Source organism: Stenella coeruleoalba, assembly GCF_951394435.1.
Source record: "Stenella coeruleoalba genome assembly, chromosome: 5".
NCBI classification, from domain to species: domain Eukaryota; kingdom Metazoa; phylum Chordata; class Mammalia; order Artiodactyla; family Delphinidae; genus Stenella; species Stenella coeruleoalba.
The window spans coordinates 134108090-134122305 of NC_137150.1; the positions used below are offsets into that span (position 1 = coordinate 134108090).

General features: G+C 46.6%; 1 protein-coding gene across 2 annotated transcripts in view; it reads left to right on the plus strand.

Moving 5' to 3' along the window:
* Window positions 1–9205: 9205 nt before the first annotated feature.
* Window positions 9206–14216, plus strand: part of CLIC6 (chloride intracellular channel 6) — a gene marked incomplete at both ends in the record, with an annotated part of 40968 nt that continues 35957 nt past the window's right edge. Inside the window, 2 exons of one of the 2 annotated variants that reach the window (XM_079922453.1) lie at window positions 9206–9735; window positions 9961–10528. In XM_079922453.1, the coding sequence (XP_079778579.1) occupies window positions 9206–9735; window positions 9961–10528 (1098 nt within the window). Of the gene's footprint in view, window positions 10529–14216 lie in introns of both variants that reach the window. The other variant, XM_079922452.1, reaches the window with a different exon arrangement.

A 14216-nucleotide genomic window follows, 5' to 3' on the forward strand; every position in this document is an offset into this window, starting at 1 on the left:
GGAACTCCCCTGGGGGGAACTTGGAGTCTAGGAATGGGGTTGTTGACCCGCGAAGTTTAGCCCCTGGGGCTGTGTGGGGACTGGTATCAGGCATCCCTGCAGAGGGGAGAAGGGCCCCTGGCTTGAGCATCAGCATTTGGTGAAGATGGGAAACTAGAAGAGTGTCTCACCCCTTTGGCATGAGGAAACTTCTGGGGTTCTCGGGCAAATCAAATGAGGGAGAGAGACCCAAGAGGAAGATACCCGACTTCCTTTCAATGAGGCAAGTGAGTCTGTGAAAAGGAAGAAGAGGTGGCTCCATTTCAATGTTGACTTTATAGACAGTTCACATCCACCTGGGCAGGAACTGCAGAGTAACATTGCTAGTTAAAACACATTTGATGGCCCACTGACTGACCGAGGAGGACATCTGCTCCCTAAGAAAAAGCACTGGTTGTGCAAACAATCTGAAAACATTCGGTGGACTTGGATGGCAAGTCAAGCCAGTTCAGTCAAAATAGCATTCATTCATATAACACACCACTATCAAGAGTCTCCTGTATGCCAGGAGCTGTTCTAGGTGCTGACGAGGCACCAGGAGATGAGAGGTAGGCTCCCTGCCCTCCTGGAGCTTCCTGTCTAGGGGGGAGACAGAAGTCCAACAAATAGAACAGAGCTGAGTAAGAGAATGAGAGAGGGAGGGAAGGGAGGGAAGCTGTTTTGCACAGGACAATCAGGGAAGGTGACCTTGAGGAGGTGACTTCAGCAGGGATGTAAAAGAAGTCAGAGAGTGAGCTATGGAGAGGCGGGCGTAGAGAGTTTCAGGCAGGGGGCCTGGTTTAGATCGTGTGGTCCAGTGATGGGGAACAGTGAGGCAGGAGACAGAGGTCGTAGAAAGACTGGGAGATAACACCAGTTTACATAGACCTTCAGAGCTTCTAGAAGAGCTTCAGATTTAGTCCTACGTGTAAAGTGAAGCCATTGGAGGGATTTGAGGGGAGTGGTATTATCCAGTTAACATTTTTAAAGGGTGACTCAAATTGCCAAGTTGAGAATTCACCTGAGACACAATCCTGGAATCAGGGAGAAGTGTTAGGAGGCTACTGTAGTGGTCCACGCTAGAGATGGAGGTGGTCCGAACTATCACGTGATGAAGGTGAAACCAATTCATTCTTTCATTGACATACAGACAACAGATTTCCATGGGGCTCCTACAACTAATAATCTCTGTTAACACCAAAACACTGACTATAAGAATTTACAAATAATAATTAATTTTTAATTATTTAAAATTAATTTGCAAATATTAATTTTCAAATAATAATGGTTAAGTGGAGATGTTCATGAGGCTTTAGTCTGTGTCGGGCATCCTTCTAAGTGCAGTTGATTCTTGTTATTCTCGGTAGTTCTATAAAGTTGCTGTGAACACTGAATTAGCAAATACAGAGCCGTTGATCCTGGAGAAACACAGGGTTAGGTCCCTGCAAGTCTTTGGTCACAGCTCTTTCATCAACTGATCAATATGTAACCTTGTTTAATGTGTGTTTCTTTCTAAAACACATTATTGTGCCTGAGCAAATCTTATTTAATGCATATATTTTCTCCAGCACATCTGTAGCCTTCTTGCAAGTAAGAACACTAGACAGCACGTCAGCACTGCGCTTGGGGGCCATTTTAAACAGTGATGTCAGCAAAAAAGTGCAAAAACCTTGGCATTGAATAGACTGTGAAAAAGACACTTGTTTACAGCATGAGAGCTGAAATAAGGCAGAGTGCAGCCTTATTCAACTTCAGATGGATGTGTATTAGATCATTGTAATTGTACACCTTAAACTTACACAATGTTATATGTCAATGATATCTCAGTAAAGCAGGGAAAAGAAGTGGAGCGCACAATCTTACGTCATGACTGTCAGGGATTATTAGCATGACTGTTATCTTCTTTTTTTTTTTTTTTGGCTGTGCTGGCAGCTTGCGGGATCTAAGTTCTCCGACCAGGGCTCAAACCAGTGTCGCCTGCAGTGGAAGCACGGAGTCCTAACCACTGGACTGCCAGGGAAGTCCCATGACTGTTATTTTTCTACAAGGTCCAAAAGTGATCCAGCTGTCCTCATGGGAAATATTTCAGAAGAAAAGCCATATTACAGAGTCAGTTTTTCACAACTCTTAATTTAATCCAGTTCAATTCCATGTTATTTCACTCTGTGGCATCCCCTGTTTCTACTGCAGGACAGTGACCACCTCCCAGGGTTGTTGAGAGTGTTAAACGATTTAAAAAGTAATACCTATGTGTTGAGAGCTTTCTTAATAGTGGCAAAATGCAAAACATTCTAAGAGGGAGCTGGACAGAACAACCTTTAAGGTCCTTTCAATATTTAATATTCTAAGAGAGGGTGAGATCTTTACTGAGCACTTGTTGTGGATATGACATGTGCTTATCCAGCAGAGCACACCTGTCTAGAAAGTGGCAGGTGGAAGTTTAAGTGCTATCCCCAGGGACAGGGGATCTCTTCCCTTCCAGGGCCCTTTCGTCTCAGCGTTGGGATCTACTCATTGCCTTTCTTCTGTTTGACTCCATTGACAAGGAGTCTGCTCCCTGCCATTCCTGAGAAACCAACTTTAAATGAACAAGAACTTTGATCTTATTTCTGGCAACCACACCAGCAATAGACTTACGGAAGAATTTGAAACCTAATTTAGACTGCAGTAAAGAAAGTATAAAGAAGATAAATTACTGGGCCACGTAAATTTCTAATCTATGCAATTATGCCTTATTTTCAAGATGGGTTATTATAATATATAAGAAATAGTTACGTATAATTTGTTTACGTTAGGTTACTCTACCTGAAATATTTACATTTGGGGTTTTGCCTCAATAATATTGTGCTAATTAGTAAGTAAATATGATAAAATAAAGCCAAATATCTTTATTGTTTTTTCCCCAACATGCATAGTCATCAGTCTGCTTTTAAGATTTTTGTTCCTTGTTGCCAGGCATATGGGGCTCTTTATTTTCTTTCTTTCCTCCCTCCCTCCCTCCCTCCTCCCCTCCTTCCTTCCCTCCCTCCCTCTCTCTGTCTTCCTTCCTTCCTTCCTTTTTTCTTTCTTTCAATCAATAAGTCATTTTCTTGGTTCATTTGAGATGAAGAAGTAAACCTTATCAATAACTGAAGCTTGACTTCCCTCTTTGCTTTTAATGTAATCGTTTGTTTCTAATGTATTCTGGATTAAGACACCAGAAAATAGGTTAGATTGAATTTAGAATAAAGTCGTGGGCTCTGAATTAGAGTTCTGTTGCTCATCCTTGAGGAAAACACTCACGCTTTAAGAAGCCAACTCAGTTATATTGTTTTTGGCTCTGGGAGACCTTCTTTGCTCAATTTCTGCTTCCAAGCTTTGTTCTGCTCTGATTAGTGACTTCTAAATACGTGAGGTGTTAGATCATAGATTACAGAACTTGAGTGTTGAAGGAACCCAAGATCATTTCATCCAAGATGATGCCCATCAAATGAAAGGGATTTCCCAAGGTCACTGAACTCATAACTCACCCATTAAACATATGCATCCCCAGGGAGAATGTGCCAACAGGGCTGAGGCTCTCACCCAGGCAGACCCTCCTTTTCAGCCCTTATCTCCTTCAAGTCCAATCAGATTAAACGCAACCAAATTATAAAGGAAAATCCAGATGTTAGTAGTATTTTGGAGTGAAAAATCATGAGCTAGATGATTTTTTTAAACTGTGTTAAATCAACAAATTTCAAACATTTGACTCCAAGTTTTTAAGAAATGTATTTCAATATATGAGCAGCAAAAATATTTTTACAAAGCATGGCCTTGGCATATTTGGGCTTAGAGGGTGTAGTTAAGGATCTTCAGAGTAAACAAATGTATAATCAAAGTTATTGATGAAGCATGGCGTGGTACACCAGCAAGAACCAGCGTGAATATGAAAAACTCTGTAGTTTAGTAAGCTTTTTCCACTCTGCAGAATTACACAGCAGGGAAGGAACCTTGTTTTGTTTACGTTTATTTTTACAACACTAGCTGAGGCTGTGTCACAAGAAATGTCCTCAGAAAAAGTTTGTGTGGTGGTGGATGAATGGATAAATGATGGGTGGGTGGATAGAAGGATGATCGATGGATAGATTTGGTGATGGATAGGAGGATGGATGGGTAGATTTTCTCAGTTCTGTGAGTAAAATGGAGATAGTGTCTCTAGATGACAGTTTTCATGACTACATCACATAGAGACGATAACCCAATTTTGAGATGTGGTACATGCTTTCTTTGTGGACCTCTAGTTACAGGTAGAAGGAAAAAAACAAAGGATTGGAAAGTCTAACAATGGCCAGCTTGTGTTTCTCCTGGCTGCTTAGAACTTACCTAGCTCCTGGCAAGTGACAGGTATTTTCTGGGTATTTAGGAACAAGACATACTCCAGTGCATCCTTTCTTTTTAGCTTCACCTATCGTTTTCTTCTTCTTTTTTTTTTTTTTTTGCAGTACGCGGGCCTCTCACCGTTGTGGCCTCTCCCGGTGCGGAGCACAGGCTCCGGATGCGCAGGCTCAGTGGCCATGGCTCACAGGCCCAGCCGCTCCGCGGCATGTGGGATCTTCCCGGACCGGGGCACGAACCCGTGTCCCCTACATCGGCAGGCGGACTCTCAACCACTGCGCCACCAGGGAAACCCCATTTTCATTTTTTAAAAATTGAAGTATAGCTGATTTGCAATGTTGTGTCAGTTTCTGGTGTACAGCAGAGTTGATTCAGTTATATATATATACGTATATGTATACATATATATTCTTTTTCATATTCTTTTCCATTATGGTTTGTTACAGAATATTGAATATAGTTCCCTGTGCTATACAGTAGGACATTGTTGTTCATCTATATCTATTTTATATACAGTAGCTTGTATCTGCTAATCCCAAACTCCTAATTTATCCCTCCCCCCCTTTCCCCCTTGATAACCATAAGTTTGTTTTCTGTTTTGTAAATAAGTTCATTTGTACCATATTTTAGATTCCACATATAAGTGATATCATATGATATTTGTCTTTCTCTTTCTGACTGACTTCACTTAGTATGATAATCTCTAGGTCCATCCATGTTGCTGCAAATGGCATTATTTCCTTCTTTTTTATGGCTGTGTATCTTTTTTGTTCTGATAAATTTTTTCCGTTTCTGGTAAGGAATAGAAGTTTAGAAAATATGTCGCAGACATTATCAAATATCCCACGACAAAGTTGCCCCTAGCCGAAAGCCAGCGTTCAAGATTAAGCTCTGTTCCGTCAGGTCAGCATCCATCACTATAGATTACAGGGTTCTGGAGGACTGGAGAGAAGAGATCACAAACTCAGGGTTTAAAAGACTTAAAAGAAACCCAAGTTTCTAAAACTTGTAGGGAGCAAATACAGGAGATTGGACATTTTTAGAAAAACACCAACATGCTAAGAAAAAACTTTACAGATAGAGGTGAAAGGTTTAAAATTGATTTTCAGTCTTAATTTCTGGTATTGTTTCCATCTCCCCCAGGATTGTTACTGATGCTGCTGGTGTCAGAAGGAAAGGAAACAGAATAAGAAGCTCAAACTACAGTCTCCAGGACCCAGAAACCAGCTTGGCAGGAGGGTTCCATACCCTTCCTCCCCTGCCCTTCTCCCTGGGCTGAACGTGTTCTATCAACACTCCTTCCAGATTATGGGCTACCTTTCCAGAAAGGCTTTCAGCAGGTGGTTTGTCATAAAAATTTGGGGACTCCTCCCTCTGCCCCTCCTTCTCCTCCTTCACCCCTCCCTCCTCCTCTTTTTCTTGCTTTTTAAAATCTCTTCTATCATCCAAAAAGCATTTGTTCAAAATCTAGTTTGTTTTGAGAACAGTGCAAAATCACATGGAAAGAAAACAGAAGAAACGCTCACTAGCTAGATGAGTTCGTGGTGGAGTGACCATATAATTCACTGTCCAAACTAGGACACTTTCGAGAGCGGCAGGGGACGCTCTTATGATCATGCTGCCGAGACAGAAGGCATAACCTGGACCATCCCATGCTAAGTGGGACAAAGTGTCACCCTAGTTCTCCATGGCTCTTCCAGCCCTGTAATACACCGTTCTGTCAATAAGTGACCGCTCTTCCCCTGGGACAAGTACAACAGGGAGACTGTAATGTTAACAAGAAGCAGCGCTGTGCTGGGTATGACACATACGTTCTCTGATTTAAAACGCACAATTACAATGATCCTATTATAACACTCACTGTTCCAGATGAAAAACTTACTCAAGATCACACAGTTAATACATGATAAAGTGGGATTTAAGTCAGGCAATGTGACCAGAGAACCTACTCGTTTCACACGACATTATTTGTGTTGATTTGTGTGATGTTCTTATCGGCTTGCAAGACGCTCTATCCATGCACAATCCCTGCCTCCTAGTTGAGGACTATTCTGTGCCGATATCCTTCTCTTAACTGAACTATACCTTTACAGATAACAGCAAAGCCAGGTTTGGGGCCATTCTTAGGTGGGGAGGAAGAGCTTGAAGAGAAATCAGTGCAAGGGGGACTTCTGTTTGGCCATAAGTGCAGCCAGTGATCTGAATGTTCTAGACACATCATCATCCCAAGGGCTCTTCTGAAAGGAGCAGAGATCTGCCAGAGAAAGAGGGGATCTCTGTGGATATGAGTCTGTTTGTTCTGGGAAAACAGCAAACACAACAAACCTTTAAAACATTTATTTGTAAGCCTTTGAGAGATTTTCTTTGTAATCCTCGAGTTACCCTGCTTCATGTTTCCTCGTAAAATATGGTAGGAAAACTCTAAAATTACTAAAATCGACTTAATTATCAGCAGTTTTGACTCCCATCCCTGAATTTGTCACCTCTGTTTAACCCTCCTTGGTATTTAAATAGCTAATCTGGTGCTCGCTGCTGAGTCAACACTGTGCAAATCTCCAAGTGACTTCACAGTGACCTTCGCAACTCGATTTATTTGGTATTTCCTTTGTGTTCCTTTATAGCAATTGATCGGCCTTTGCTAATTATTAAAAGTATTTGCTGAAGTATTCACCACCGTCAGTAGATAAGAATTTCTGGGAACAGCCTGTCTTGTGACATTAGCTTGTCCCCCACAGTATAAAACCAACTGAGAAAAGTCTTTTTGAAAACTGGTTCAGGTTGATATATACCTATATGAAAGCACGCATGCATTCGTTCATTCAGCATATATTTATTGAGAGCCTACTATGTGCCTGGTCCTGTTCTAGGCAGTAACACACAAAAACGCCTGGCTTCACAGAACTGCCATCCTAGTGGGGTGGGATGAGGGAGACAGATAATGAGTACGTAGAATATATTACATGTCAGATGGAGATACCTGCTATGGAGAAAAATAAGGCAGAAGACGGTGACTGAGAATAGGAGCTGTGTTTTAAAATAGAGTGCCATCCATGTTCATTGCAGCTTTACTCACATGCGCCCCCTACATTGGAAGGCAGACTCTTAACCACTGAACCACCAAGGAAGCCCCCCCCACCCTTTTCTAAGGCTGAATAATATTCCATTGTAAGTACTGGGTTGGCCAAAAAGATCGTTCAGGTTTTTGGTGAGATGTTATGGAAAACCCCGAACGAACTTTTTGGCCAACCCAATACCTACCATGTTTGTTTCATCCACTCCTCCACGGAAGAACATTCAGGTTGTTTCCATGTCTTGAGACATCCTGGTGATTGGCCAAATGTGTGACTCACACACTGTGATTGGCCCTATCACAGATGCTCCCTGATTTTTTAGTGATAATAGAACCCTCTATGGACATGATAGACAAATGAGTCTCAGGGCAGTATCAAAGCTTTTGAGAGCCTGACAAGTTCAATCAGTCTTGATCTGGGAACACTGCTCGCTCACATTTAGGCTGTGCCACCCTGGGCAACCAGCCCCTTACTGTCACCCACATGATCCAGCCTGACACATACACTGACTACATAATTTTCATCATAACTTCTTCTCCTTCTCCTTCTCCCCCTCCTCCCCCCTCCCCTCCCCTCCCCTTCTTCTCCTTCTCCTTCTCCTCCTTCTCCTCCTTCTTCTTCTTCTTTCTTCTTCTTCTTCTAAGAGGAAAGGTCTGTGATCCTGGGAGATTTCTAATCCAGTGATTTCCATAGCTCCCTTTCTTCAAATCTTCCATTTTCGTCTCCCCACCTTCAGCTCCCCAAGCCCTTAACACACAACTTTAAGGCGAAAGCCTTGAACATGGGTTTAGAAAATCTAGGAGAATCAGAAAGATAAGCAGGTTCTTGGCATCTTCAGGGACCAGGGAGATGCAGAATATAACCCCAGAGGGCAGACCCCCCAGTACTTGTCATGGAGAGAGTACAGGACCCATCCCTGGTCCAAGAAGGTCACCTGGCTCCACTTGCTCCTATATCAGGGCCTCTGGAACTTCTCAGCAGGGCCCTGGAGAAATTGGAAGGAGGCCGTGTGGCCTCCCCTTCTTTCTTTCAGGATTTACCCCTCTTGCTCTAGGACACTGAAGCACTACAGGGGCATCTGCAGTTGCACAGCTGCTGAGCTTAACCCCTGACCCCTGGGAAGGTGGGAATTAGGTGTTTGGGTGTCGTGTGTGTTTGGGGGTGATTTTAATGGCTCTGGAACTTGAAGCCGTTCCAGAAAACACCGAAGCGGTCAGTAGAATCAGGATCTTTTCACTGAAACCCACAAAGGTCACAAGAAAGACTGTCATTGGCCAGGCTCTCAGGCCACTCAAATAGGCAGAGAAGAGGGGATGCAAACCCCGCCCAAGTCCCAGTGGGGATGGAGTTGGCACCGGGGACTTCTGGTCAACCCCTGGACAGAGGGCCAGGCATTTCAAAGGGTGCAGCAGCTAAGCACCCTCCCCAGCAGCGCACTGCACCTCCGCGAGCGCGTTTCCAGGGAACCAAGGTCGGAATTAGGGTCCAGGTGGGAATCAGGCGCGCAACCAGCGAGAAGCACGAGCGGAGGAGGAATAGCCCAGAGAGCTTAAGCCCGGGAGAAGGGGCGCAGCGTTTTGGAGCGGGAGGATTTCGCCCCGCGCGCCCAGCGTACCGCCCAGGCGCCTCCAGAGTCCCGGGCAGGGGGTCCTCTCGCAGCTGGCGCAGCGGCCCCTGGCACCGCGCCCTTCGCCCAGCGCCACCTGGCTCCTCAGCAGCGTCCAGGAAGGGTCTCTGGTCAAAGACAGGGATCTGCGGCTATGACCGAGGTCGCGGAGCCGGACGGGGGCTCCCCGGGTCCCCAGAGCCAGCCCGAGGGCTCGGCGCTTCAGGCGGAGAGACGGGGCGAGCCGGGGGCTTCCGGCCCTGAGGCGCAGAGGCAGGAGGCGAGAGAGGGCGCCGCCGAGGCGCCGAGGGGCGGGGGGCCGGGCGCAGCCGCGACGGCCGAGGTGACGGAAGGAGAAGGGCCGGGGCCGGACGGAGGGTGCGCGGGCGAGGTGGCGCCGGACGCAGGCGGTGGCCCGGGGGCTGAGACGCGGGGCGCGAGCGGAGAGCAGGGCGAGGCCGAGGCGGAGGAGGGCTCCCGGGAGGGAGAGGAGCGGGCGAGCGGCGCGGAGCTGGCGGAGGAGGCGAGCCCGGGGTGCGGTGCGCAGGGCGAGGCCCCGGGGGAGGCTCAGGTGGAGCCTGGGGATCCCGCGGCCCCCGGGGCGAAGGAAGAGGCGGAGAGCGGGCCGGAGGAGCCGGGAGGCAGCGCGCCTGGGCCGGCGGGGGCCCGCATGGACGCTGACGGGCTGACGGGGGACAGCACGGCCGCCGAGGCGCCGGCGGGGGACAGCACGGTCACCGAGGGGCCGGCGGGGGACAGCACGGTCACCGAGGGGCCGGCGGGGGACAGCACGGTCGCCGAGGGGCCGGCGGGGGACAGCATGGTCCCCGAAGGACCGGCGGGGCTCCGCGTGGACGCTGAGGGGCCGACGGGGGTCAGCACGGTCGCCGAGGGGCCGGCGGGGGTCAGCACGGATGTCGGGGGGCCGGCGGGAGAGGCGCACAGGGCCCAGGGTGAGCCCCGGGATGGAGGGGACAGCAGCCCGCAGACCCAGGCCGAGGCGACTGAGGCCGCAGCGTCGGAGAGCGCGGAGTGCAGCCCTGGGGAGCTTGCGGGGGAGCCTCCGGGTGCAGCGGCGGGGGCCGCGGAAGAGACAGGGGGCCGGGAGGGAGAGGAGTCACAGGAAGCGGCCCCCGGGGGCGCGAGGGCAGATGCTGGCGAGGACGAGGACCAGGGTGCGCCCCTGGGGCAGAGAGAGGAGGCAGAGGAGGAGAGGCGAGAGCGGGGTCCAGAGGAGCCAGGCGAGGAGGCCACAGCCGGGGGCGCGGACGAGCCCCTCGACGGCAGCGCGGATGTGGAGGTGGCCCAGCCGACGGAGGCCCGGGAACCCGAGGCCGAGCTGAGCAACCACCTGGCGGAGGGGGGCAGCACCGAGCGCGGCGACGAGACCGCGCCGGTGAACGGTGGCCAGGAGGACGGCGAGGTGTCCGAGGAGGGGGCCCCGGGACAGGAGCACGACATCACCCTCTTCGTGAAGGTAAATCTGGCTTCTTGCAACTCCCAGGACGTCCCCTCCCATCCTTAGTCTTGGTCTGTTGAGATCTGATCCCAGAGGGACGCGCAGGGATGAAGCTCTTGGAGCCCTGATGGTCACCGAGCACTTCTATCCGCGGGGTGGCGGTGGGGGGTGCGGGTGGGGGGAGAGGCGGGACAGCTTGGGTTTCAGGGAGAAGAGGTAAAGGAGCGTTACAAAGAAGAACTGAGGGTTTGGAATCAAAAAGTTTGGGGTGAGAGTGGTGGGAAATGGGGATGCGGGTCCAGCGTCCCCCTGTCCTTTGTACTGAAAATCCTAACTAGCCCTTCTAGTCAGGAGGTTATTAAAGAATTCACTTTAAAAAACAAAAACAAAACCCCACCCAGCCCTGCTGATGTTCAAAGCAATTTCTGCCAAAGGAAACGTTAATACCTAAAGTGAATAAATGCAAACAGGTAGGTTGTCATGTGAGAAGTATCTCTGGACTCAAACCTCAGAGACCCAGAGCGGGCCCAAATTTTCAGCTCCAAAAAGGTCTTCCATTTCTGTAGAATTGATAAGGTATGTTTGGGAGCAAAGTGGAAGTTTATTTAAATACTGTAATATTTATTGAACATTTAACATTTACTTTGGAAGAATGCAAGATGCTGACGACTTGAACATCGTCTGCCTTTATGTCCTAGTTTCAGCCTTACTTCAAAGATTCAAAGAGGACAAGGATTCTGTAGAGACACAAGTGAGGAAGTTTTAGGTTTAAATAGACATTCTTACAAGACATCACAAATGAGGAACTAGGTTCCGGGGGCAGCTCACAGGAGGATCTTTGTTGAAAAAGCCCTTCCCAAAGACCTTTGGCCAGATGGGGAAAACAGCAGATAATAAGGTCAAGAATGTGCATTGTATGTTGAATCATAATCCTTCCAAAATACTTTCAGGCTTATAGAGGCCGGTTATGACCTAAACCTCCTTGGGAGAAATATAAGCAAATTTTAATAAGCCAAAAAAAAAAAAAAAAAAACCAGTTCCCAAAGTGATTAAGATCAGAATTTCAGGAATTCTCTGGGTGGCAAGAGAGTTTGGGAAGAACAGCCTTGCGTTTCTTCACTGTGCTGTTCTGAGCAAATTTTAAGATGCTGAGACATTTTACGATTATGTATTGGGACATAACCTGAGGGTACAATCCCTAGGAGGGTCACTGGGAGCCAGAAGACTTCAGGGAAGTTAGGGGAGGGGGAAATCCGAACACAGTGTTGCTGTGTGTGCCCCAAATCTGCTCCTTGGTTTAAGAAATTTCCCCTTGTTCTGGTCGCCTGACTACATAATTCCAGCCTCTTGTTACAGCTTGGAAACACAGCTTCCTAATAGTCTTTCTGCTTCCATCCTCGGCTCCCTCGAATCTAGTCCCTTTGTCATAGCCAGTGAGCTAAGAAAGAAAAGATCTGATCATTTTGTTTCCTAGTATAATCTTCAGTTGTTTATTACAGACTTTCAGATAAATCCACACTCCTTAGCCAGGTCACAAGGCTATCCGCGATGTGATTCCTGTCTAGTTGGCACTGCCTGAGTATCCCTCCCATCCAGCTTTGCTACCCATGGTACCGCTATGCCAGCTTTGTTAGACTACTTACTGGTCCTAGAGGGAACCACATTCTTTTCTGCCTGGAAATTTTGCATGTGCTGTACCTGAATCGAGTTTCCTTCCCTTCAACCCTCCCGGTCTTCCCTGCCTGGCTCTCTGCTATGTGTCCAAGATTCAGCATGGCCATCATCTCCTCTCGGGAGACTTTTCTAACCCCAATTTGGGTTGGGTATCCCTCTGTCTAAGCTCCACTCACACATGGCACTACCTTCTGCGTGCTGTCTCCAACGTGGAACACAGGTCTGGAACGTGAAGGTGTGTGTGAACGGGTGGCTGCCTGTGTGAGATAGTAGACTGTAGTGATCAACAGCACAGAGTTTAGAGCCAGTGGGTCTGGGACCAAATCCTGGCTCTGCTCCTTTCTTGCTGTGTGACCTTGGGCAAGTTACTTGATCTTTCTGTGCCTTTGTTGCTTATGGATAAAACAGGAACAATCATAGTTCCTACTCCATGAGTTTGTGGGGCATTCAAAATTAGGATTGTATAAAACACTCAGAACAGTACCTGACTTGAAATAAGCCTGCTATAAATGTGACTTCTTATTGTTACATCTGCTCAGCTCTGATAAACTTTCATTGATTTTGCACAGGAATAATCCCTTTCCGATTCCATCCCTGCCATTTTATTTATATATTTATTTCTGGCAAATAGCTCTAGTTTCCTAATTACCTCCATTTTCTGGGGAAAAGAATATTATGAAAGGTAAAAACAAATTGTTTTCTCAGACTCTGCTCAGTAGTTTGTGAAGGCAGAGGCAAGGGGGCATGTCGTGGACTGCTTAACCAGAATATTTGATGATTGGCTTGGTGCTCAGTTGTTGTTTTCCTTTCTTTAAGGAAACAAATGGATCTCCAAACAGTGAAATTGGTTTTCAAGCAACTACTGCTTGATACAGCTTCTGAGGGTCACCTAGGATGTGCCCTGTAGGATTGTTAAGGCATAACTCACTTTCTTCTTCTTCTTTTTTTTGCTTTTTGGCCATGCCACACTGCATGCGGGATCTTAGTTCCCTGACCGGGGATCGAACCCGTGCCCCCTGCATTGGAAGCATGGGGTCTTAACCACTGGACCACCAGGGAAGTCCTTACTTTCTTCTTATCCTTCTAATCATTCCCTTGAAAAACAAAAGATCCCAAATCAAGCAAAAACCCTTTAGACTATTTTAGCTCTTGAGTTTGTAATACTCGATTTAAAATCCTTAATTTAGTTCAGAATAGGATTTCTTTGCCAGATTTAACCTTCTCTAGGTTCCTTCTTTGGGCCCCGCTTTATCTGGACGCTGTATTCCATAATGGACGTCTGACCTCCTGGGTTCTGTAAACATGTCAGGCAAGTGTGTCTTGGTGGGTTTTTGATTCCATGTTTGATGTGTAAAACTGTTCTTTAAGGAGAGAACATTCTCCTAGGCTTCATATGACAGCCTACTAAACACAATTTTTAAAATTAACTAGCCCTCATTCTATTTGGGAACTTTTAACTTTTACATTTCTTCCTCTTTAAAAAAATAAATGTATTGGTTACAAATAAATGTATTGATTACCAGAAAGTAATGACATACGACCCAGTAAAATGTAATAATAAAATCTGCTTCTAATTTTAGCCACCTGGTGGTTTATGTCCCCCATCTTTGTGAGAATTGTCATTTTATTAGTCATTTTGTTTTATTCTATACGTATGCAAGAATGTCTTCTTGGATGCAAAAGAGCCAGGAATGTATAGAACAGGCCACAGGAAAGCCTCCTTCAATTACTGTATGGTAAATGAATTGCTGACTATGCTAAGTTTTAGTTCTGTTTTCTCAAAGAAGTGTTCATTATTTACCATCTAATTATACGGCAACCCTGCAATATATTTAGTAAGGAAGATTCTTTTCTTCTTTGTTCGTGAAAAGGAAGGAGGACAACATAATAACACACCAACATAGTAACAACAAACGACAAACAAAATACTAACACCATAGCGTAAAGTTAGGACTTCAGCAGCTGTGGCGGTTTGGTCGCCAAGGAAGTCTCACTTACAGGTTCGGTTCATCTAATACTTTGAGGCAGTGTC